Source organism: Melanostigma gelatinosum (assembly GCF_949748355.1).
Source record: "Melanostigma gelatinosum genome assembly, chromosome: 3".
Classification (NCBI taxonomy): domain Eukaryota; kingdom Metazoa; phylum Chordata; class Actinopteri; order Perciformes; family Zoarcidae; genus Melanostigma; species Melanostigma gelatinosum.
In genome coordinates this window covers 13,695,688-13,722,432 of record NC_136636.1, presented here as the reverse complement: position 1 = coordinate 13,722,432, position 26,745 = coordinate 13,695,688, and the positions used below count along the sequence as shown (strand labels likewise).

Genomic DNA, 26,745 nt, shown 5'->3' with positions numbered 1-26,745 from the left:
TTGAGTATCCTGGAACATTTCACAGATTTCAAATATAAAAGACAATATTTGCCTCACAGCCAGAGTCAGCATTCAGCAACATTCTTAAACAATCCGTGTGTGACAGAACTGGTTCTTCTGATCTCTTTATTGTTACAGGGAACAAGCTGCTTTCATTGTTTGACAAACATATCAATTGCTACAAACTATTGGTAACAAACTAGTAGTTTGTTCAGTGCATACGGCATGTCACGTTTAACAAATATCTATCAGTTCTTCCATGACCTGCTGGCATTATATATGTATGTATGTATGTATGTATGTATATATATATGTGTGTGTGTGTGTGTGTGTGTGTGTGTGTGTGTGTGTGTGTGTGTGTGTGTGTGTGTGTGTGTGTGTGTGTGTGTGTGTGTGTGTGTGTGTGTGTGTGTGTGTGTGTGTGTATGTATGTATATGTATATATACATACATATATATATATATACATATACATACATGTGTATATATATATGTATGTATATATATATATATATATATATATACATACATATATATACATATACATACATGTGTATATATATATGTATGTATATATATATATATATATGTATATGTATGTATGTATATATATATATATATATATATATATATATATGTATATATGTATATGTATATATATATATATATGTATATATGTATATGTATATATATATATATATATATATATATACATACATACATACATACATACATACATACATACATACATACATACATATGGGGGCACAACAGGAGCAAACAAAAGACGTTAAGAGTACAGAAAAATGCAAAGCCGTGGAATTCTGCATTCTGTTCATCCGACGTCCATTTAAAACTGCTTGTGTTTGTCGCAGGATTTTGATTACTTCCACGTGGTCCACAGCAAAGGGCTGCTTACTTACTGTGACCTAAAGCTGAGATACAGCGGCGGGTCAGACAATGGTTAACTAATACATGGAAGTCTGCTCTCTGTGTCAAACACAACGGGTCACAGTGGTGCGATGACGTAAGCTGCGGACGATTCCCTTCTCGTGCTCCTAGAGAGTATAAACTAAGTTAGTTTGAGGAGTTTTAGTGAACTTCTTGCTGACTTATCATGGGTGTCTCAGAGTAATCAAGGCAACCTTGACAGATGGATTCCTTACAAAGCACAGTGTGATGGCAGATGGCTCTATGATGGCCCAGTGCCAATGATCGATTCATACTATTCCTCACTCTGTGGTTTACTTTACTCCATTTCTTCACTTCCCTTTCGCGCTGACTGATTGGTCAAGAAAGTGTACAGTTATTCATAAGCCATGTCAAGTCTGACTGCAGGAACTTCAAAATTACACCACATGGAAAGAAAAAAGCAGTCTTTCTTTCCATCATGCAACGTATTCCAGTGGTTGCAAGTAAAGCAGATTGAGACAGGTGTAACACATGCAAGCTGTAGCTTGCAATTTGGCACGTCAGCTTGCTGAAAACCACTCACCATATCTGACTACTGTTTGCCAGGCAAGTAAATGCAGAAAACAACCAGCCCAATGAATCTGTGCTTTATACTTGTTTTCCTTGGTATTGCGTGTTACTTTCCAAAAAGCCTCAGTTAGCGATGGAGCTCAGTGTTGAGAACCACACTCTATGCATGGTATTATTAAACATGCCTTGCAAGAGATGAGTGGAATACGAACCATATGAAATGAAAGTCCTCAATAAAGCTATGCAAGTCTAACTTATCAGCTTTGCCCATTTTAGAAAAATAATTAGGGTTAATATATGTTCATATTTCTTTCTATCTCATGTTTTTTGTCTTTTCTTGTCAGGACGATGCCCGCCAGCTGTTTGCCCTGTCAGCAGCAGCAGAGGAGCAGGGCATCCTGCCAGAAGATCTGTCCAACGTCATCCAACGACTGTGGGCCGACAGCGGCGTCCAGAGCTGCTTCACACGGGCCAGAGAGTACCAGCTCAATGACTCCGCGGCTTAGTGAGTGCATTAATAACATCAAATAACATCAAAGCTAATTTAGCTAGCATCGGGTTTCAAAATAAAATGACCTTTATTGTGCACAGAAAACCTCGGTAACCAGATTCATTACTACCAGCACTACTGCTCCTCCTCTTGTCTGCTTTAATAGTTCAACATTTGTCTCTGCTGGATTCTATTTGATCAGTTCTCATTTTGGTAATGATCTCAGCGTCATAGCACAGGCTGCGGAGAAGGGCCCCATAGAGAGCAGCTGCAGTTGTTAATGGTGAAGGCATTACTTTTTGGTTTAACCGGTGGCTCATCCGCAACAACACGGCAACCTCAGCCTCTCGCTCCGCGGGTCTTAATTACCTCAATGATGCTCCTTTCTGAGCACTCAGTTTTTTTTGGAAGCGTTGTTATCATGCACCAGTGTAATAACAGGGAGAGGGTGAGGTCATTGTGAAAGGCTGCTGGTTAAAAGGTGGGAGGTGGTTATCACTCTGACCTGCTGGGATGCACTGCTGCTCTGAAATGGAAATCCAGTGAAAACGGAGAACTTTAGCCTCGATCACCGCCAAGCTGCAGCAGGAATTAACTGCTCTGATTTCTGTTTCATACAAAAGGCCTTTAATAATACCAGGACACCTCCAGAATGTGCTGTAAAATGTCAGGGGAGTGTTGAGTCTTTCGCAAATGATTGCTTTGCAGTCACGGCTGTATTTAACTTCCAGGGGGAGTGATATTGTTCTCTGTTTGCATTGGCCGCTATAATCAGAACTTCTCCATCTTTGCTGCGCTGCTCTTGTTAAAGCCGAGGGGACCTGGAAGCGTACCGCTAACGGGCCGAGAGGGCGGTCGCGTACGATGGTTCATCGTGACTTCGTAGAGCGCTGGGAGAGTCGGTTGCTGTGTGAGAGGACTAATGAGTCTCGTACGAGACCATAATCCATGTCTGAGCACCTGCTGAGAGCCAGAGGAAGGAAGCGAGAGATACAGAAAGAGAGGGAGAGAGAGATGGCACAGCTCACATTAACAGAGACCGCTCTCTTCTCTCGCTCGCTGGTTTGATAGAAAGGGGATATGTACTGTGCACTCTGAAACGAATGGATCCATCAGCCATTATTTCAGGAATGAAGACCTTTTCACATGTCTGGATGTGTAAAAATGAAATAGTCTGTCCTTCCACTGTAACAGCAATATGATGGCTAATATGAAGTCTATAATGGCTCCACATCAGTTCTCTGATAAGTGTTTACTCAGTGACTAAAAGTGGTGATTGTAACATCTCTTGTAAAATCTTATGAAACACCCATCATTGATTGGTTATTGATGATCCTCTGATGATACAATATCTGATGTGTGGACTACGAAAGCAGCCTATACCTCTCTGTCTGTGGGGAGGAGGATAACGATTAGACTGTCAAACACGTGGCATGAAGTAGTGGTGCGGAGGCTCTGGCTGGCAGGGGATTACATTCAGCACCAACACTTTGTTATACAACCTATTCTTCTTCTTTTCTTTTTTTTCTTCTTTTTTTTATGTAGTTGCATATTGTGCTGAAAGTATATATATATATAAAATACATTTGGCTTATTGTGTGTCTCCCATTGTTACAATATATGTAAAAGTTGACTGTGGTCTTGTATTTAGTGCTTTTATCAGGTTTTAGGCATGCTGGCCTGAAAAGCCAGATTGCTTTATTTAGCCATGTTTATACACACACACACAAACCAAAATATGCAGACAATATTGTCAAACAAAGCAGAATATCAACGCATTACATTGATGGGCAGAAACAACAGGAGTTTATAGGTGCCGTGCCTCGGCTGTCGTACTTTATCAGACGACTTAAACAAAAGTCTCTGTGCATATGAAGAGACGAGCCCCTCGGCAGGATTTTGTGTTTACGTACAATATCATTTTGTGATTGGCTGTGATAGTGCAGTATGTGATGTACGTCTTTGCAATCTCTGTATTCAATAGCGTGGGTTTGTTCTCATATACAATATACCAGACAGAGTGGAGCTGTTGCTTTCTTTTAAGGCATTCAGAATGTCAGCAGAAAATGTTTCCTTAACTTATACACATTTGCAATGAATCAAAATGTACATTATATGAAATAATGATTTATGACACCTTTAGAAAAATGTGAGATGAAACGGGGTGGAGTGAGCGGAGGTAAAGCAGCAGCCTTGTGTGGTTCTGTGACAGCTCATCAGCTCATGTAATTTGACTGAGTTTGAACCCGACTGCTGAGACGACACAGCGCTGTTAGATGGCCACCTTGAGTCCTTCTCATGTCTGTGTGGAAAAACAGATGAGACTTATAACCTCGAAAAACAACCCTGAGACAGTAAGATGAGAAATGTACTTTATCTTGTTCATGTCCGTGTTCCCATCAGCTACCTAAATGACCTGGCGAGGATAGGCAAGCCAGATTACATCCCCACACAGCAAGATGTGCTGCGGACCCGAGTCAAGACCACCGGCATTGTGGAAACGCATTTCACCTTCAAGGACCTGCACTTCAAGTAAGAATCTCCCTTTTACAGTTTTTTTTTTTTTTTTTTTACTCAACTGCTCGTGTTGTGAAACGCTGTTAGAGGTGCAAATCGGTGGATATTATGCAGCTCAACATTTCATTTACACCCTCCTAATTTACTCAACAACCGCCTCTGCTAATATTCTTCCATGCAGTAAAAAGCTATTTCACACAGCAAAGGACATATATTGTATTTAATAAGTCTCTTTTTTAGATCATCGTGTAGTAACTAATCTGATCAGAGAGGGGGAGATGCCTTCAGGCGCAGCAGGTGACAGCAATTATTTGATTAGGCTCAAGCTCACTACCTGAAGTATATCAAGGCATTTTTTTTTTTTGGATAGTTCTGCAGTAATAATACAAGTCATTACGGGAGCAGTGAAACCCTGTTTCATCTCCAACACGTCCTCAGTGCATCACTGTGTGAATTGAAGATGAATGAATGAATTTTATTTATATAGCGCTTTTCACAGACAATAATATCACAAAGTGCTTAACAGAGCAGACATTTAAAAGCATAAACACAATGCGACCCTAGGGTCAATAAATTATATACACAGAGAAAAATAAAAAACACAAAAAAATAAAATAAAAATTTAAAACATATTTTAAGAGCAGGTCTAGGACATGGGTTTTTACTCAAACGCCAGCCTAAACAGGTGGGTTTTGAGCTGGCTTTTAAAAGTATCCACAGTATCTGCAAGGCGCAGAGTTGCAGGCAGAGCATTCCAGAGCCTCGGGGGCCACTGCCTCAAAGGCTCGGTCACCACGGCTCTTAAATCGTGTGCGTGGGACAGAAGACCTCGAGCGTTTGACCTGAGAGTGCGGGCGGGTGAATAGGGGCGAAATAGATCAGCTACATAAGCCGGAGCCTGACCGTGAAGTGCTCTGTAAGTGATGGTGAGAATTTTGAAGTGTATCCTAGATGCTACAGGAAGCCAGTGGAGAGCTGATGATAACCGACTCAAAACCTGATCAGAAAGCAATCAGAAATGCAGATCTTGTGCAAATATGAACTGCTGTTGACAATAATGATCATCGATGACAGATTTTGCCGACTGTGGAAAATCTGTGTGTGTGCGCTCAAGAGTCATGCATATACGTTTGTGCTAAGAGTGTTCTGTGTGTCTGCCAGCGCACAATGCTTCCCCTTTTTGGAAAGTCAAGAAAGGAAAAGATTTGTTTTCCGATTCGTGAAGCTGCCGTCTCGTTTCAGCAGCGAAGCTTAAGATGTCTTTAACCCAAACGACTGTTACAATGAGGACTCCGTGCACATTGTTCAAGCTGAGAAGAAGGAAAAACCTTCGTTGAAGTACAAATGCATACATTTGAGTGAAAACACAGAAACAGAATTAGTTTTTTGTTATCCCACACAAACTATATACATATGTGGGTACCGGAGTAGTTACCACAGCACGATTACGCATATCAATAAAGAAATGAAGGAATACGAACTCATTATTACGCTTTCAGTTTGTTACTTTGAATGACGGTTTTCAGCCACGCTTCTCAGAAGTTCTTTCATTTCTACAATGTAAATGTTTCATCATTGTGTTTGTGTTCTGACATATAATCCCCATTGAGATAACGAAATAAAACCACTTACAAACACGTTGTACCTTTTTATATCTGATGGAAACATGAGTCACTACTGCTGCTTTAACAAGGCAGCGGAAATAAAAAGGTGTGTCCGTCTGTAATATTGAAGTCTCAAAATGAATCAAGACATAAATAATTCATGTCTTGATTTATTTTATTTCTCTTTGGAAGACAGTTGGACCAAATCCAACCAGCATATGTTTACCTCAAGCACCTCTTTGTTGCTGCGCTGCCGCGACATATTCAGCGTGCGTAAGCATTGCTGGAGACGAACGCACTGTTGAGGTAAACGGTCTTAAGTGTGTCACTGTTATAACGAGCTCTGCTTACTCAGCGTAAAGCCGGCCCTTCGTGGGACTCAAAGTTCTTCTGTAATGAACCAAATTCTGCAAAGTGAAAACTGCTGAGCAGGAAGAATAAATTAGTGTCTCTGCGATGCTACGAATGATAACACTCCACCTTCAGCTGCCAGCTGGAAAGCTTCCTCTCGGTGTAAGATGGAGAAAATCCTCAGCGTGGCACCGGCCAGATGAGCATTCTCTCTCATCCATCTAGGTACGCTCCATCTTCATGAATAAGTCATATTGGAGCTTAGTGAAAAAACCTGCCGCTGCCGTTTCTCAACCTGCCTTTAGGCCGCCTGTTGCCACAGCAACTGCACTGAATCAAAATGCCAACAAATGCCAGGAAAAATGACAATGCCTGTGCAGCAGAACACCCCGAAGAGACGAGGACACAGAAATGTATTCAGTGTATAGACGGGGAGACGGGGATCTTGACGCTTGTCGGCATGAAAAAGTGTTGATTCTCCTGTTTATACTGTGTGTGTGTGTGTGTGTGTGTGCAGGATGTTTGATGTTGGAGGCCAGCGGTCAGAAAGGAAGAAGTGGATCCACTGCTTCGAGGGAGTCACAGCTATCATCTTCTGTGTAGCCATGAGCGCTTACGACCTGGTCCTGGCTGAGGACGAGGAGATGGTGAGTTAAGCTTACACTCCTTCAATAAACAAAAGCCTTGCATGTGTTTTGCAGTAGAGCCCATTCCCAGGATGTTCCCAATGATGAGGAGAGGTTGGGTTTCAGGGAACTAATTTCCTTTATGTGCCCTACTTATGCGCTCTTATAATCTCTTTATCTCCACATTTGCGCCCGTCCCACCCAGAACCGGATGCATGAGAGCATGAAGCTGTTTGACTCCATCTGCAACAACAAGTGGTTCACTGAGACGTCCATCATCCTGTTCCTCAACAAGAAGGACCTGTTTGAGGAGAAGATCGCCCACAGCCCTCTGACCATCTGCTTCCCCGAGTACAACGGTACAGTCTGAACGTCTCAATACAAACCTTCCCTTTTGTTTTTCAGTTTTAAAACGAGTAAAATATTCTGTTAATAGGGTGCGATCCTTCCACTTCTTGTACTTCTTTGTTCCTGGAAATAATTCCAGAACAGCAGTGTGGGTAGTTGATCTTTCGAAAAACAAATCGACTCTGTGAGATATGATGGTTGTACATGAGAGTGGCTTATGAAAACGTGACACTTTAAGCAACTCGGCAGACTCAAGCTCTCCAAACACTCTCTCTCCCTCAGGACCTAACAAGTACGAGGAGGCCCAGGCCTACATCCAGACCAAATTCGAGGACCTGAACAAGAAGAAGGACACCAAGGAAATCTACACCCACTTCACCTGCGCCACCGACACCAAGAACGTGCAGTTTGTGTTCGATGCTGTCACTGACGTCATCATCAAGAACAACCTGAAGGACTGTGGCCTCTTTTAAAAACATGTCTGAGAAAGAGTCAAGGTGAGTTCAGAGAAATGACTCGGACTCTCTAACGGGGCACAAAATGAAGCCTGTTTGAAATGACTAATTTTGTGTTTTTTGTGCTTTTATTAGATTACTTGAAGAGTTCTGATGACCATAAAGATAGGGGGAATATACACACATCATCAATGACTGCACTGGCCAACCACGATTTCTGCTTTGATCAGCTTTTTATAAAGACACCTCACAGACTGAAAATCCGACGAGCCTCACAGAATTTCAATAAATGTCGATCGTATTGTTAACTCTTTGGGCTATGACCACAAAAATCCACATTTATTATTGTATTTTGGTTCTTTTTTTCTCCTTTATTTTCAATTACTAGAGGCAAAGGAAAACTTTTTTTATATAAATGCATTGATTTTACTTTTAGAAATTCTGATGTGCAAATTATTAAACCTTTAATCACATGAAGCTTATTTTTTAAGCGATGAAGCACAGGCATGGACATAAAATATGATTGATAAAGGAAAGTGCTTTTTTTTATGTTTACATAAGTTCATCATTCATAGCCAAACTGTATATTGTTCTGCATGACTCAACATGACAAATATTAGCTCTGTAATCTGCACAAATTATCTAACATTCCTACAAAATGAAAATAAAAAATGATGAAAAAAAAAAAAAAAAGCTTCACTTGCAGGGGAAATGATGGCAAAATCCTAACTGATGAAGTATGTGTGTACCTAACATTCTGTCACTTTTTATAGTATCATTTCCATGTCTATTGCAGTATGTTTGTGCCTTGACTTCTGTTTACAACCGATTCCTAGATATGCTTTCAGTACGTTTCACCTACTGTGCGCCGATATTTTTCCTGCATTTTCTGGCTAGCACCTATGAATATATAGTGATTATTAATGAGATGAAAATCTAATTCAGAAAAAGGTTAGTGTTTTTGGTAAATATTAAAATGCTTTAAAGTCTTATATGATTTAATTTAAATAAAAGTAGAGATCACCTGACTCTTGCACATTGTTTTTCCTCTCTGTTTAGTTGCTTTTGTTTTATTGCAACATACATATTTGGTGTAATGATTCAGTTGTATGCAGAAAACACAAGCACACAAGTCATCCACCAAACCGCAGCATCCTACTGGAGACTCTTCTTTAAACGGGCTGACTGCTCCATCTAGTGGGATGCTCCAGTACATGCCGTCATATGGTCCAGAGACGAAATCCCAATCTCCGGATTTTGAGGCCGCTCCCTCCCTGCATTAAATGCAGACTTTGCTCAAGGGAATTACCCACAATTCATAGTAATGTGACTCTTAACACAGGGTTACTTGTGGAAGCATGGAGACGTAAAAAAATAAGGTAAACAAAGAGGCACATGTGTTCGGCCTGGAACATTACATTTACTCAGAAACATTAAGGATGAAAGACGGAACATAAAAACAAATGTCACAATTTGACGTTGTCAAAGTGCAGTCCCATTCATATTCACACCATTTCAAGTCTACAGTCTCTCACACTCAACCATTTACCAGATGACCTCAGACTTGCTCGTTCGCATTCAGCTCAGTTTTGTGGGGTTTTTTCGAACAAAATTGTGCCTTTTAAGTATAACTACCTAATTAGTAATGAACCTAAAACCCAATGACGAGGACATCCCACTCTACACAGTTAAGGGATCTAGTCACCAACTGTTTGTCCAGATGCAGAGCTGAACTATATCTTTCCCTTTACCTGCAGTCGTCTGTCGAGAAAATGATTGTAAGATTTATTTATAAAGCGCTTTTTACACACACAAGTCACAAATGCTTAACAGGGGCAGAATTACAAACTGCACAATGTGACCATATAAGGGCCAATAATTTACATACACACAAAGTACAAAATTAAAACATGGTTTAAAAGCAGGCCTAGGACATGAATTTTTTGTCAAATGCCAGTCTAAACAGTCTTGAGCTGATTCTGGAATGAATTCACAGAATCTGAGAAACGTAGGGGTGCAGGCAGCATTCCACAACCTTGGTGCAACTGCCTCAAAAGCTCAGACACCACGGGTCTTGAGAGTGCGTGGGACAGACGGGTAATTTAACATGTTAGACCTGAGTGCGCGGGATTAAGGGTGAAGTAATTCAGTCACATATGTAGGAGCCTGACCGTGTAGTGCTCTGAGTGAGCAATTTTAGCATAAAGACAGAAGACTCATGTTTTAGTATTGTGGAAACTAATATTTGACCTGTCATTTAAGTATTACACAGCCTCATTTGACAGATGCACATTTACAATGTGTGTCAACCTGTCGCATGTCTTGATTCAGAAGCATATGAAGTGTGTGAGGCTGTTGTAATATGTCACAGATAACAGCTTATTAGAAGGCGAACACAGTATGTACAATATGAATCTCTGCATGTTCCCTATTGCTGCATGACAAAGCTAACTAGAAAAAGCATTTCCTGCTGAAAATGCGTTGGAATGCTGAAAACTGAAATTAATCGCAAAAACATTGCTGAAAATAGATATCCAATTCAAAAACAAATTGCAAAAAGCTTAATAATTCAAAGAGTTTAAAGATTACAAATATGAAAAGTCATATCACACCTCTCCTGAAAGAGCTGAACATTTTGATATTTGAACAGTTTCTGTGGCTTAAAAAATTCATCAGTGGTGATATTTGTAGTAGTATAAGTTGTAGTAGAAGTATTATTAGTAGAAGTATTAGTAGCATTAGAATAAGTACTAGTAGTAGTAGTAGTGCTATTTGTAGTAGTAGTAGAAGTTGTAGTTGTAGTAGAAGTATTATTAGTAGTATAAGTATTCATAATTAGAAGAAGTAGTAGAAGACGTAGTATCAGTAGTCATAGCAATAGCTGTAGTATTGGTCGTAGTATTTAATATCACAGTAGTAGTAGTAGTAGTAGTAGTAATAGTAATGGCAGTAGAAGAAGTAGCAGTAGTAGTCGTACTAGTAGCAGTCGTACTAATAGCTGTAGTAGTATTACTACTTTTAGTAGCATGAATAGCATGTAGCAATAGTAGCAACAGCAAAAGTTATAGTAGAAGTAGTAGTAGCAGTAGTAGTAATACTATATTAGCAGCAGCAGTAGTAGTTGTCGCAGTATTAGTAAGAGCATTCATATTTTTAACAAAAAAGCCTAATTTTGAGCTTGTTTAAATACAGTTGATCCATGGGGCTTTTATTTTGAAAGGGTGGTGCTGGGAGAGGGGGAGAGGAGACATAATCATAATGTCTGACACACATAAACAGAGGTTATTAAATGCCTGGCTTCATCACAAGCATTTCAATTAGAATTCACTCTTTGGGGCTTTTATTTTGAAATGGGGTGTGTGTGGGGGGGGTCCTCTAAACGTCTCTAAGACCTGAATGACTGTATGAGAGAGACACACAGACAGGGAGAGAGAGAGGAAATAATTAGTGAGTGAGAGAGAGAGAGAGAGAAAGAAAGAAGAAAGAATTAGTGAGTGAGTGAGAGAGACTCTGATATCTCTGGCAAACTTTCTCATTTGGAGATTGTACTATGTTTTATCTTTTACAACTTAAATTGATTGAGAGGAAGGATAACTTGATAAACAGAGCCTGTAAAAAGTGTGTCTAGTGTAAAAAATGTGGCTTAACTGGCGATCTAGAAATGGGGTACAGTGTTCTGTGGAAGATGTTTTTGAAGCAAAATTTAACATTGGTCTCTATGGAGCAGAAAGTTGGTTTTCCTCTGTTAACGGCTTCCGTGTCAAATGTGGAAATCTGTGGGATTCCACAGTAATTTTTCTACGACAAGGACAATATTAGCTACTTCTACATCCAGAAATTATGCATGAAGAGTGAAGATTGTGGACAGTGGCAAAATACAAATGTTTTTTTCACAAGAATCTCAAGCTGCTCTTCACTCTAGCGGTGACATCACGCACTCTAAGCTGCGCAAAACACACCCATTATAAAGTCAGAAAAGGGCTGAAAAGTCACAAGTTAAATTTCTGCAGTTCAAAAAGTTTAAAAGATATCAAAAAGCTGAATCATGTGGCAATAGTTAAGAGTTTTCTCAAAATTTGAAAGTTGAAATTGTGTCTGTAGCTGAAAGTATGAGGAAGTTAAAGGATTTGAAAGTAGAAGTTTAAGATTTGAAAATTACCCATAGAGAGCCCATTGAAAATAAAAAGCTTAATTCAAAAAGTTTAAAGGTTCAAAATATGAAAAGTCATAGCACCCCTCTGGTGAAAGAGCTGAACATTTTGATAGTTTAATGTTTCTGTACCTTAAAAAATAAAATGAAGAGGTGGGACAGAAGAAATAGAATAAAGATTCGAAGAATAGTTTGTTGGAATGCGTAACAGCATTCCAACAACTATATATCAGTATATACACACTCACTCAGAATTATTGTTTGACAAAGTAACAGTTTTTTAAATGTTTGTTTTGATAGAAATATACATCATAACTTGGTTTTGTTAAAACACCAATCGATCATTTTGTTAGTACACTAAAGATTTTTGACAGAGACTGAGTTGATGTTCATATGTTGAGCTCTGGTTTTAAAAATAATCTTTAACGAGTAGTGAGGTGTTTGATACACAGCAAGCCAAAAACAGTTTTACAACAACACATTTGTTTAATTTCTTTTATTGTGACATTTCAACAATCCTCAAATGTTTAAACTTTACATGAGAAATTGCTGAAAGGAAGAAGAACAAATTGAGACATGCGGCATCAATCTGTTCTAAAATCTACAATGTTGGAAAGATGAGGAACCCACTGAAGACACTTTTATGTATTTTTCCACCAGGCCACAGGATGACGTGGACGGTCTCTCCGACATTCAGCTCAAGGATTACCGTGTTGCTGGTGGCGTCGCTGTAATCTGAGCCGGTGAATTCCCAGGTGCTCATTTGGTAATTCCCGTTCTTCATCAGCATGGCTCCTGAAGTGTGACCGTTGTAGCCGAAAGTCATGAATGAAAAGTGGTAAACGCCTTTCAGTCGAGCAGTGAAGACGCCTGTTGAGGAGAATGCAATGACAATTTATCAAGACACTTGTTCTTACGTGGTTCTTAATACATTTCGCTACTCAACAGAAACACAAATAACAATCATCTCCTCAGTTAGACGACAAGATCGATACCACTCTTATGTCTGCGTGTTAAAAATGAAGATAAAGCCATGCAACTAGTTAGCTTAGCATAAAGACTACAAACTGGGAAAAACAATTAGCCACCTTTATTCTGAAAGTAACAAAATCCTCCCATCAACACATCCTAAAGCTCGATAGACTTACAGGCAACTTGTGGCAAAGCTTCAGAGACCGTGGCAGGAAGATTTTGCCATGTTCTGACCATATTACTAAACAAATGTTTCCCATATGTTACCCAATAATATGGAGGCTGCATTCCATTTTAGGCGCACACTTTCATATCTGTTAATCGTTGGTCAGCTTTCTGAAGGTTCTGCCTCCAACATACCCGTTTTACTGTTGTAATCGAAGCCAATGTTTGTGAAGACTCTGTTATAGATGAGAATATTGTTGGTGCTGTTGGTGCCGGGTCCAGTGAACAAATCGTTGGATTCAATTATAGTTGCAGAAAAGGCCACCTTGGTATTGACTGAAGAAAGAAATACAAACATTGTTAAATTCAGTTGTGTGTGTAGCATCTTGAACTGTTACTTACTAAACTTTCCCTTACCTTCTGCTTTAAGGCACGCCACTTCAAATGAGAGTTCACTTTCTTCAGTTGACCCCAATCCGGGTTCTGCAAGTCATCATTTAAAGAAAGAAGGTAATGTTACTTTAAACATACAATTTTACATTTATGAAAAAGCAGCAGCTCAGTATTCATCCATTTTTGGAGTACAAGTTGCAAAGCTTTTGTTCAGGGATTGGACTATCTCGTCGCTCTTGAGACAAAGTCAGCCTTCTGCTGATCCACTGCATTGAATAAACAGTCCTGAATCCATCAACTTCAGCCTTTTGAGCATTCAGTTTTGTGCTGAAAGCTTGAGTCATTATCAAAAGAACATTTTTGCAGTCAATTCATGAAAATATTTATTACATTTCTTTTTTTTTTTTAAGATAATACAGACTTTTAAAACTTACCTCCGCTGTCAGTTTGTATTTCCGTCAAGTTAGCGTCAAGTTGAGTCTTTGTGGCATTCAGTAGGGCTTCGACTGTGACTTCAAGCTCCCGGGCCGTCGAGTTAAGGTGGGAGACTTCCTTCTTGTATGGAGTCACCAGTTTCTGTGTGGCATTGAACGCTGCCCCAGTTTCTGACTCCAGATTGTCAAGTTTCTCTTTCCTCTCCCTTAACTGCCTCTCAGTTGTATCAAGTCTCTCCTCAATCTCACTGATGTTTCCCCCGACTCGCTCCCTGTGTTTGTCCAGGTCTCCAACTTCTCTCTTCAGGCTGGCAATGTCAACTTCTTGTCTCTCCAGCTTTGTCTTTGTGTCCCTCAACGCCATCTCAGTTTGTGACGCCATCTCTTCTAGGTCCTTTTGTGCGTTTGAAACGTTCATCACTAACCTTTCAAGCGCACTAATGTTGCCGTTTGCAGAATCAAGTTGCAGTCTGGTCCTACCTTCCAGAGCGTCAATCCTCTCTCGCAGCAGCATTTGGTTCTCTTCAAGTTTTGTCTGAACATCATCGAGGTGTAAAATGGTTTTGTAATTTGAGCAAAGAGTCGGCGTTTCTTGTCCTTTCTCAGGGTCACACCTCCGTCTGTGTGGGAGTTCTGAAGATGCCGCTCCAACAAAAGCCAGAAGAAAAACCACCATGGTGACCATCTTCAGAGATAGGTTAAGGTTCTTTACTTGACCAGTCTGCAAAGTTAGGATTCCTGTGCCAGCCTCATGTGGCAGCTCCCTTTTACCTTTTTTGAGGTGGGCGTGGCAAAGGGTCATCAGCAGAGTGGAAACACCTGAGCTCATCAGCAACACTGGCAACACATGGGGCCTTTGTGCCAGTGCGCTCTTTTAAAAACCCTGTTTAGTCTCAGTAGGCCCCTGCATTATTATAACGTTCAGAAATCCATAAATGTGAAGACATACAAAGGGAAGTATAGAAGAGAGGAGGTCATAATATCAAGGTTAAGGTTCGGACATACAGGACTTAACTCAACGCTGTATTTAATGGCAAAAATGGACTCAGATAAGTGCACTATTTGTAATGTTACGGAAGACGTGGAGCATGTTGTCCTGAAATGTCAAAGATACAATTCAGACAGGAACATCTTGAAGCAAAAAATATGTCAGTTGGGACGGAAGTGGAGTTTGGAGGGAGTTCTGGCAGCAGACGAAGAATGGTGCGAGTGCTGCAGAGCACTGTTGCGATTTCTTAAAGAAACGGGATTAGACCGTAGGATTTAGTTGTTAGTAGGTGTTGTGGTTTATTTATTTAGTTATATATATATTTAATTTTATTTTATATAATTTTATTTGTATTGCCAGAACAGTGTGTCATTACCCGTATCTATCACTTTCTTGTCCTTTCCTGACCCCTCTGCTGTTCACCTTTGACAAAGATGCCCCAAAACATATTTTCTAAAAGGCGGAGACAAGTCAGTGGACCTGTCAGCGTTCTCCTGGGGGAAGAATCTCTAGCTTTAACTCAGAGGTAGTATGAAGAGAGAATAAAGAAATAAAGGCACATTGTGTTGAACACTACTGCATGCAAATAGGTAAAGTTTAGATAAGGTTGCTCAGGAACTCGGTACATTTTTCCGAAGGTTTTATCAGTTTTTTTCAGCCAATTCAATATACCTGGTGTGCTTCAACTGAAATCTATCCTCTAGCAAGTCAAGCTGTAAGTCACTGAACAGTGTTGCTGTTATGCTCATATACTACCAAGACATCATTCTGCAACAATCAACAGTAAAGGACATACATTGTATGAGAATTATGATGTCTACAGTATATTTGTCCGAAATAACCAATAAGACATTTATGTCCCTGCTACATGTGGCGATGCTACCATCTTGTACAAAAAGTCAGGGTGAGTTCAGAGAAATGACTGTTTGATGAAGCCTGTTTGAAATGACTCATTTTGTGTTTTTTGTGCTTTATTAGATTACTTGATGAGTTCTGATGACCATACAGATGGGGCGGGGGGGGGGGGGGGGGGCACACATCATCCATGACTGCACTGGCCGACCATGATTTCTGCTTTTATCAGCTTTTAAAGACACCTCACAGACTCAACACCCGACGAGCCTCGCAGAATTTCAATTAATGCTGATCCAGTCGCTCGTATCATTAACTCTTTGACCACAATCGTACTTCTTTTCAATTAGCAGAGGAGGCCAGGGAAAGCTTTTCATTATTACACATTTAATCACATGAGCATTATTGTTTTAAGAGATCAAGCACAGGCAGGCACAGGAAGATGTAGGAACAAAAGTGCACTTGATTTGATTGAATGGTGTTTTATAAACCCTTCAGCAGTGCTGTCTCTAGAGGGCACTGCAGTTCATCATCTGAAAGACTGGATCGGTCCCACTCTGTCGTCCACACTCTCCGAGGCAAAGCTCCTGGCTTAATACCAGTTTAACATTTCAGTGTTTGCACACCCAACAGTGTAAGAAAATGTTCTGTTGTGTTCGGTAAATCTTTCAAAGTAAAGGTTAATTTCTTAAAGGCAAGATGATTGTTTGATGTATTTAAGCAAAACGTATTCATGCATTCAAGCTGTGAGACATGGCTGCAATAATATCTGTGAAAATTCCAAGATTCAGTGAAAGGCAGTGACATACAAACATAAAATCGGGTGCTTTAAAACTTTCATCCTGATGAACGTTGGACAAATATGGTCTGTGCAGCTGAACACAACAGAACAAAACACTGTTCATCTGAGGGCTCAGCCTTAATGACCCGGACTACTGCAATACTTACAAATGCAATGTCCAGAGAAACCTGACAAACCATCAGCATTATATAATCAAGTATTATAAAGAAGGAGAGTAAACTATTCATTGGACTTAATGGATTGTGTTCAAGTACCAACTCATCCAATAATTATATCCATTAGGGACTAAAAGTAGAATTATCAGACCAAAGGTTGGCTTGTGTAGAAAATTGAAATAATCACAATTCCATTAAAAGCCCTGCGTAATTACTTAATGCATGAGGTCGAGTGTATGTGCTGGTGGCTGTCAGAGTGAAGGTGGCTTCATCCTTAGCGGGGTGTTATTATCTTTTAGAAACATAATCTTGATGTTCGTGAAAGCCTGGAGTTCTGCAGGAACCTGCACTCTGTCAAATATCTATTTTTAAACTCCAATACTAGTCTGTACTGTAGCTTATACGGTATATTGAAGCTGTAGGTGAACATATGTGGACGGATTAGACACTAAAAATCAATCGGGAGAAATAAAGTGACAGATATTCTGTATTAAAGTGCTTAAAATCTACATAGAAGAGCCAAATGAGAACAGAATGCTGGGTCAAGGCGGTTCCACAGGTCTGGACATGCCGCAAGTACCTGTATGCTGATGTTGGACTTGCTGTGGAGACAAATCTGCACTTGAACAGCAGACCATCAGATCTGGATGTACCCCCAACACAAAATGAACAGATGCATTCCTCTCAGCCCTTTAGATTTGCATAAACATCCATTAACTGAATAATGTGAATGGAAGGTCGAGTGCCAAACGACTGTCATGGGTTACAGGCTCAATGCCCAATTAGGAGGCAGATTATTCAATTTACATCTATTCTGTTTACGCTCTGATTCAGTGATTGGCAATGAGCTACCAGCAGGACTTCTATCTTTTAGAATTAAAAGCAGCAAGAAAAGCAGTGCAATGGTTTGGATTTTTTTTACAATGTAACTTAAAAACAATCCTGCAAAAGAAAAATGATTTATTGGAAATTTAAAAATGTCTTGCCTGCATTTCCACAAGGTTTAATTACACACACACAAATGCATCATAATTGAACTGAAACAATTCATTGATTAGACCGTTCACAGAAAATGGATCAATTGCTGAAGAAGAAATGCCAAAAATCCACTGATTCCAGCATCTTACATGTGTTTTTATTATTTATTGTTAATCTGGTAAAGCAAATATATTTGGATTGTTGGGAAATTGTACTTTTGTCTGCAAGTTCTCTATGCCATTTTATGTCATTTTATAGACCAAATCATTAATCCAGGATGTAATTGGCACATTTACCATTGAGATGGATGCATTAAATTAAATCATTGACCGAGACACAGTTACAAAGCTTTAACCTAACAAACTCAAAGGGACCACAGAAGTCACAATCTTTCATTGTGTTGTTCCACCCAATTCAACAAAATAGATGAAGTGAAATGCATTTGAAGCAGATTTAAAGTCAAAGATTTCATAACATATTCATAATGAACGTATACTCTTCCAAATCACTTGAGTGTATCAAGGAAAACACATATTTGTTATACTCTGGTGGTTTAAGAATTGGGGCCTTTTCCTCGCGTCTCTTGCGGTTGTGTTTGGCTGCAAGCAGAGGTGGGCTTGTAGATGGCTCGTGTTAGCTTCCTGCGCTCTGATTGGCCCATTCAGACACCAGCGGCAGTGACTGGCTGCAGAGCGCGGAGCTGTAAAAAGGAGACGAGCTCGGTTGAGCGTTTCACTGAGCACACATCTGCCTCTGCTCAAGGATCCTCTCTGGTGCCTCTGCAGCCCGCAACACCTTCTGATCAATCCCGGGTCATTCTGCTCTTTTAACGGGGGACGTGATTCCATTGGGACATTTGAAGTGAGTGTTTGTGTTTGTTTAGCCTACTTTTTTTATACGCCATTCTGATTTATTACTGAGTGATTATGTATGTGTTGTCTTGTTTTAAAACTGGTTCATTATTTTTCTTGCAGGATCTGAGTTTTACAGATGAGAGGAGAAGAGATGGTGAGTTCGTTTTCTCTTAATAATCTATTTTATACTAACTACATATTTTAAGCATATAAAGACTGGGGCGCTTTTATTTCAGACAGCGGTCACTAATATTTGCGCATCTCGATATACGAACTATATTTAGTACAACCTGAATAGAAAATCCGTCGGGCTGTCCCCCAACATATGGAGAAAACATCCAATGCAGCAGACGGCTGAACGGTCAATGATGCTCAGATGCTTCCATAGTGTGAGTTTGTAGCTACACAACAGCTTTGTTGGAGTAAATAACAACAGTTTATTCTGCAGCATACGGAGGTGTATATTGAGTTTTTTCACATCTATTGCATACCCTGCTTTGTTGAATCCATATAAAACCTAATCTTTGGGTACTTTCTCAAGTTCTTGCAACATCTCACAGAGTTATGACGAATAGCCAATGGGGGCAGAAGGTCTTGCAGCAGGGTCAACTGCTCAAATGGATTGTGTAGACTCAGAGCAGAGGGGTCATTACAGGTTTAAAGGTTAGCAGACTGACATTAGTTGTGTTGGATGTGACCTCTATGGACACACATGAACCTGTATCCTGTGGCTCCCCTCTGATGTTTGTGCGCACGCATCTCACCTCTTGTCAGCTCTTTTATTTATGGCAGCATCGCACAAAGTTACAGCGCTGTTCTTAAATCTGATTAAAACGAAGCAAACTAACTCGTATAGCAAAGAGTATACTTGCTAATATAAAGTACATTAACTTCTCCAGCCATGCAGTGTTACGAGATCAGAGTAGGCTAGACTGTATTCACAAAGAATATGGGACCTCATCTTTCTTCCTCTGCTTCACGTCTACCCTTAAACTCTCTCACACACACACACACACACACACACACACACACACACACACACACACACACACACACACACACACACACACACACACACACACACACACACACTGTCACATGATCTCTTATGCCCTGTTTGAGTTTGACACACCGCTGCTCACTGGCTGATTCTGGCCAATCAGTACAGTGAGTCAGAGAGGAAACGGGAGTATTATATTCCACACTGTGTCACTGGTGAATTTCATAGGCAAACCCGCTGCACCCTTAAAGAGGCAGGACCCCTGTAGCTTAATCTAGATCCACAACACCCCAGTTACCACTTGATATACTGCAGATGTTTTTGCTTTGCCCCTGGAGTTGTCGCAGGATGTCGAGAAATAGTTGAGGTTAGACATTAGCACAGCTCTCCCTGTAATAATATGTGTCTGGGTTGTCAGTTGAATCACGCCTGACTCAATGAAAATAGGGCGTTCACTAATGTCGCTGGTGTGGTCGAGTGAATTAACGGACAGATGAATTTGCTTTGTGTTGAAATGAGTCTGTTGATGACCTGTATTCTGTGATCAGCAGGTCGGCGGGCCTTCAACATTACAAAAAGACAGTCTTTCATAAGTTGAAACTCACAAGCCTGAGCGTGCCCACAGCCTCTGCATTTACTCAACTCCTATTATTAGATCCATTCTGCAGCAGTTGATCAGAAAGGCTTAGAAATAGTCAGTGCTCTACCTGCTGATGTGCCACAGTGTGTGATACAGTATATCGACAACTTGTGTCTGACTCTTTTTTTGTCTCCTCAGCTCTGCCTGCGTGACTCAAGCGACTGCTTACGAGAGCAGATGCAGTACATGATGAGGTCACTGCAAGACCTGAAAAACCTACGCAAAACCTGCCCCGCAGCCAAACGCCCCCTCAGCACCCAACTCCCAACTTTGGTGTGCCACTCGGCAGTGGCACGTGCCTGTCAGCAGCGGGCACTCCAGCGAGAGCTGCGCACACGCTTGCGGATGTCTGATGCCAGCACGGCCAGCACGTACGACTCGGCCTGCTGCCTGGCGAGTCATCTGGAGGAGGACGAGGACAACTTGAGCAGCCGGCTGGGTCTGAGCCTCAGACTGGGCCTGGGCTCTCCCAGCAGTCAGAAAAGTTTGGAGTTTGATTCAGGTTACTCTGAGGCGTCATGGCAGGACGAAGGGGTGGTTCTCAGGAGGACCAGGAATGTGCGGGTGTCATCGTCGGCCTGCCTCCGCACAAACAGAGCAGCAAGTGGACGCATTCGACCCAAATCCACGTCTGACGCCTGTCTGGAGAGGTGGACATCGTTTGAGGTCAGCGACCCCGAGGACTGGACGAACTCTTTATTGACCAGAGGACGCAACCGCCAACCTCTGGTTCTGGGTGACAACAGCTTTGCAGACCTCATACAGAACTGGATGGACTTACCAGATTGTCCCGAGCCCACTGCGCTTGAGCCAAATTCAAGAAGTGGACCGGGAAGAGGTTTCTTTGTCAACATGAGGAGGAAACTGGCTGGGTTTTCCAAGAGTGTAGAGGAGAGAGTGAGGATGAGATCCACAGACTCTGCTCATATTAACAGAGCTGCAAATGCTCCAAAACGTCTGTCCTGTCCAGTCGTGGCATCGCAGCCCAAAGTCCCTTTTTTCCACCAGTCTTACTCCGGCATTAATGAGATGAACACAGAGTTTTACAACTTTGCAGCCCTCATGAAATCACGCAGCCGACAGCCCATAATCTGCAAAGATATCATTTGCTACGTCTGACACAAAGCCATGTAACGACCGGACAATCCTCGGAGTCACTTTATTTTTTATATGACTGTTTTTTTTCACTTCTTATATGCTGTGACTAAGCTACTGGAAATAAAGATGTTCTCATAATTTAAACTCTATTTATTTGTATTATCTGTGTATTGCATGTGACAGGAAATTTATTTGGTTGATATAATTTTGTATTCCCAGAAGACACACAAACACTGTTTTTTTTTTTTATTTGAATAAAACTTCCGCCATAGTCATCTGAGTTTCATTACTGCTCATTACAGTTAGACAGCGACTCCGGACAGCCGGATTACGGCAGGCTGTTACTGGCGGTAAAGCAATGGAATGTAAGTCCATTTGTTTATCTGGGCAGGCATGGTGGAGTTTGTAAATGCATGGTTAATTGGTTTATAATAATAATAATCATAAAAAGATAAATTAAAAAACATGATGATATCACAGAGGAGCAGACATGCAGTTATTCCAGGACTAATAAGGGCAGTTGAGTTTGTAAAGTCCATTTTAGATCATATTGGAGCGCACTCGTTAGATACCAAGGGACTAAATGTCCTCAAAAAAAAAAGAAAAGCTTCTCTTCTTACTCAAGACAAAGTTGAATCCTTTGGAGAGGCTATAAACGGGGCAACAGAACTATTTACAGGCCAGAAACAGAGGCTGTATCAACACAGCGCCGTGTGCCTGGTGAGGTAATTCCCCATGTGTCCATGCAGAAAGAGGTGAAGCAGCTGGTTGCAGATGGAGCAGAGGTTTACTCTTCCCTTTGCTTTATGAAGCATGACTTCTCACTAACAGCCCCCTGCTTCATTTAACATGGCCCCTGCTCGTATTGTGGTCTATAGCCACAAAGGTGGTGCCAACTCATCCACACACATTGGTATATGGTACTATCAGTTCTGGGCCCACTGAGGAGGGTAAAAAAAAAAACACTGACGCAAAGAGTGATATACTCGCCAAGATAAGCTAATGATCACTTCACCTTTGGCTTCACATATTCGCTTTGTTCATCAATTCAGAAGAGAAATAGCACCAGACATTATAAAGATAAAGAATTTTCCCATAAAAAGGTTCTTGTTGATTCCCAGGCTCCCTGCTGCAGCCAGCCTCACCGATCATGTCTGATACTGAGGGCATGGGAGGTTACAGAAGAGGGATGGTTCTTAGTGGGTGCCGCTAGTCGTAGTCTCATGATCTACGTCACCAGGATACAGCGATAACATTCACACTGCAGTGTATCAACCCACGATAGAAACGTTGAATGTCTTTGCAGAGAGAACTTGGAACAAATAATCTGTGTTCACTTTTTCCAGAGGTTTTTCTGGCTCTACTGCTGATTTTTCCTTTTTTTTGCAGCACATGCTGGTTCCCAGTGGTCTGCAGCTGTTTAAGTGCATCAATACATCACCTTCCCCAGCTGACTGAGAACCATTCAGGGAGAGGAGTTGAGAGGAGAAGAGTGAGGAAGCAATGGATCCAGCCATTACTCATCTCTACAGCACATCGTCTGTCAGCGCCTGTCATGTACGTTAAGTATGCTGAGTAGTCGACATAAAGCATTATCAATGGTAGGAGATGAATCCCTATTATCCCTAATAACTTGAGGTTACACTCATGCATATAATAATGAACAATCATCCCAATTAGACTAAACCACCACAGCCAACAGACAAACAAAGTGTATGGAAAAGAATCTAGTTGTTGAAGCCAGTTTATTAGGATAGCACGATACAAATATAAGGTTGGCTGCGATCCAGTGGGTGAAACTTGCATCAGCGATGTGTACGTTCAGTGGAAGGGAGAGTTCACGAAGCATGCTCATGCTAGATCAGTTCAACACTGATTCTTACGTACAGATTCTCTCTTCACGTCCCTGAAAATGAGTTTTCCTGACAAAGTTCACGTGACCTCATCCAACCATCAGACAAGTGCATTTGGGTTTTTTCTTTCTTCACCACCTTTTGATCTCGTTCTTCTCATGGTCTGGGGCCTGCTGCAGTACTAACCTCTGCTACTTGCCCTCATTGCTCTGACCACCATATGAAATATTAGTCCTCGTTTATCAGATATGTGGACAGGATCTCTAGAATGTAGATGTTCCATTACAAGCCAAGATATTATTCTGTAAATAATGGCAGTTAGTCAGCATTCACGACACCATTATCCCGTGAGCCTGCCACCGCACTTTGTTAATGCATCAAACCACCTCTAGAGGGACACTTTAAGGTAGACACATTGCTCAACAGTTTGCTCAACACTTACAGGGTGGCCCAGTCTAATGGAGCGGACACACAACAAACCTCCTGTTCATTAAAAGCGGCGGTGAGGATTTTCTTTTTCCTGGTCCTCACTGATAGTCCTGGGTGCTGTGAGCATGAACTCATCCTCACTAATCCCTCATTCCCATCACCCATGTTGTAATCATCCCTTCAGTAAACAGAAGGTGAAGATGAGCCATGTGTCCTCATCTCTGTGATTCGTGTGTGTTGATTGAAAGAAGCTCTAATTAGAGCTGCTACCGGTAGAACTCTGGTGTAACTGTCATATAAAGGACTACTGCTCCGTGTACGTAATAAACGGATCTTAAATTCATCTCAGTTGACAGTTACACACGTCATCTAAGTGAGCTTTGAGCTTCCTTGCCTGAGCAGTGCAGGATAGATGCTGATGTTTGTGCTGCTGAGTACAGTTGTTCTGATCATCGTTTCAATATCGGACTTTTAAATGTCATCAACCATTGTCCTCCTTTACTGCACGAATGCAATAAATATGTCAAAGGAAAAAGTGCTCATGAGAAATGAGTGAACAGAGCTACAGTGATTAGAGGTCATTTTCTGTCCAGGTGAACAACTAATGGGAGAAAGTGGTCAGAAATAAATGGCGTTTTACAGCTAATTATCACATTCAACCAGTATAAGACTCCATAAGGCTGTTATTACCAATATCTAGAAATATATCTGTCAGAATACATGTTGTCACAAGACCTGGTGATTTTATTTTTTATCTTGTTAAGAAGAAAGAAGCCACTGTTTTTTTAGTTTCTTCAGCTTTTACATCAGAGGGCTGCTGACTCAGATCATGTAGATCTGCAACTGCCTCCACACCTCCCAAAACCCTTTCACCGGATAACCAGAGGGGAATTACGTCATGTGTACAGAAACTTGGCATGCTGTGATGCTTCCAGAGAAAGCAAGTTTCCATTGGAATGAAAGGATACTGCAGAGTATGCGAAACAAAATTCCTCCAAAAACAAAAGATAAAAAAAATGAATGTATGTGATGAACTTTGGGTTCTGAATGAATTCCAGTGGACTGGAATTCGACATCAACAAGTTCATGCGTAATTTAGAATTTAAGGGTTTCATGTTGTGGTGAACCGGGCGCAGGTCCAGTGGCCAAATGCTCCAGTGGGACGCTGTTAGTAACTTTGCATTTACAAATCATGGTTCATGAAGACCCCATAATGTTGTTATTGTCCACATTTGATCTGTTTATGGGGCCTTTTTTGAGATTGGCACTTGTTGAAAAAAGCTCTTTGAAGTATCATGCATGTCAGACAACCTTCATTGTCTAATCTTATATTTTTATGTATCACTCTACTATGTGCTCCTTTGTACGTCGTACGAAGTGAGAATCCTATCACGAAGATGAAACATATATATTTTGAATAGCTTATTGGGGCCCTCCTCTTGCAAAAATCAGGGGTGCCCTATTTATTGCAGATATAATATTGTTACCGTATGTATTTTTTCCAAGAAAGAGCTTGTGTTTACTAAATTAATTTTTCCAGTAAACTGTCTGAGTAGCCCATAGAAACTGGTCGATAAATGGCACTGTGGGGATTTTTAGACAGGTGACATGTGAGGTCAGGATAAGGTCAATCTGTGCGTGATTGACAACTGATACTTGAGACTAAATGTAGCACCACCCGGACGTTGAACAGATGAGAGTTTAGGCCTAATCTAGTTCAGTTTGGATTATTGATACAAACCCCAAATAACTGCTCTGTTAAATGAATGTCACACACAAACACAGATACAGAATATGGAAGGCCCGCCAAAGGAAACATCTTACCCATGTCTAGAGCCATGCCTTGCAGAGAACTGTGGTTTTTATTAATGTGCTAGCTGTTGGCTGGTGTACCAGCTACATCCTGTGTGTTGAGATACAGGTGAATGTATTTCTACTTACTGTGCTGTTGCTTTCAGTTTCCCTGTGCTGTAAATCCTGTTGAGATGTAGGTGAATATGCTGTTGGTGTTAATTGTGTATAAGCGTGCTGTAAAATGTAGTTATTGTGCTGTTGGATACAATACATGGCCTGCCTTTTACGTCCTCAGAACCCAGGGGGCCTATTGTCTCATATATCGGCCTACATGTACCAAACAAAATGTCTATGAAGCTGTGCAGAGTTTTAAATACTTGGAAAGATGCCCAGCAGTGTTCGGCTTCCTAATCTGTTGGACAACTGGTGGACGATTAAAAGCTTGTCTGCTAGAAAAATTCTCCGTCACAGACAATCTATTCACCACTTTATGTTACTGATGAGGGACTCCTCTCATGACTGCTGAGACATGCACACATGCTCACAGGCTATTATCAGCTAGCAGAGAGTGGGACAGGAAGTGAAGTCTGGGGGGTGTTTAGCCTGCAGTCTGACAAAGAATGAATGTGCTTAATGTCTTTTTTTGTTTTCTTTCCTTCTTTATGGGTAAAACTCCCCCGTTATATCCTGTCCAGAATTAAAAGTTAATTTCCGCAGCCATTAATTCGCTACAATTTGTATTCTGATTCTTATATATCTTAATAAAATACAGACTTCCCTGTAGTAGATATACAGCATTCATGTACTTTAGCACTAATTATCATTAGTTATGATCTTTCAAAAATAATGAAAATACTGTGAAATACATACATATACTGTACATAACACTGTAATATTCTCCTTGTTGTGACCAGATAAGATTTGAATCAGGGGAATCAGGGGATCTTCACATCAGCTTTATTTAGAAAGCAAACAGCTGCTCTCTTCTTCTGCTTACTATAAACCGGACGACGAGGTTCCTGGGAATCATAACAGACGAGATGACACAGGCGAAATATCCCAGAGGACATTGGTTTGGTTCTCATGGTCAAACAGGGCCTCTTAGGTCAGACCCTACTTCCCCGGTTCACTAAAACACACGGCTTTACAAGCAAACCATATATCCCATAAATTCCATAGCATAAATAAAACTGCCTCATTAGAGGCCAAAATAACACGCTGTGCTTGTGCTCATGTCATTGATTGGTTGGTTACAGCATCAGCATAGATACAAGATTGAACTGTTCCTACATGAGCACAACAGGTTTTTATCAAC

General features: G+C 40.8%; 2 protein-coding genes across 2 annotated transcripts in view; both read left to right on the top strand.

Annotated features, from left to right (window-relative positions):
* LOC306775476 (guanine nucleotide-binding protein G(i) subunit alpha-2-like) overlaps window positions 1-8,901 on the top strand; it is a 50,591-nt gene extending 41,690 nt beyond the window's left edge. The window contains exons 4-9 of the mRNA XM_079265917.1: window positions 1,827-1,987; window positions 4,376-4,504; window positions 6,962-7,091; window positions 7,276-7,429; window positions 7,701-7,915; window positions 8,009-8,901. Coding sequence (XP_079122043.1) covers window positions 1,827-1,987; window positions 4,376-4,504; window positions 6,962-7,091; window positions 7,276-7,429; window positions 7,701-7,891 — 765 coding nt within the window. The 3' untranslated portion in view covers window positions 7,892-7,915; window positions 8,009-8,901. The remainder of the gene's footprint in view (window positions 1-1,826; window positions 1,988-4,375; window positions 4,505-6,961; window positions 7,092-7,275; window positions 7,430-7,700; window positions 7,916-8,008) is intronic.
* A 9,603-nt stretch (window positions 8,902-18,504) lies between these two features.
* LOC306775243 (PAK4-inhibitor inka2-like) lies at window positions 18,505-21,572 on the top strand. The gene is made up of 3 exons (XM_079265557.1): window positions 18,505-18,623; window positions 18,737-18,770; window positions 20,395-21,572. The coding sequence occupies exons 2-3, from the start codon at window positions 18,753-18,755 to the stop codon at window positions 21,373-21,375; spliced, it is 999 nt and encodes a 332-aa protein (XP_079121683.1). The 5' UTR covers window positions 18,505-18,623; window positions 18,737-18,752; the 3' UTR covers window positions 21,376-21,572.
* The last annotated feature ends 5,173 nt before the right edge of the window (window positions 21,573-26,745 follow it).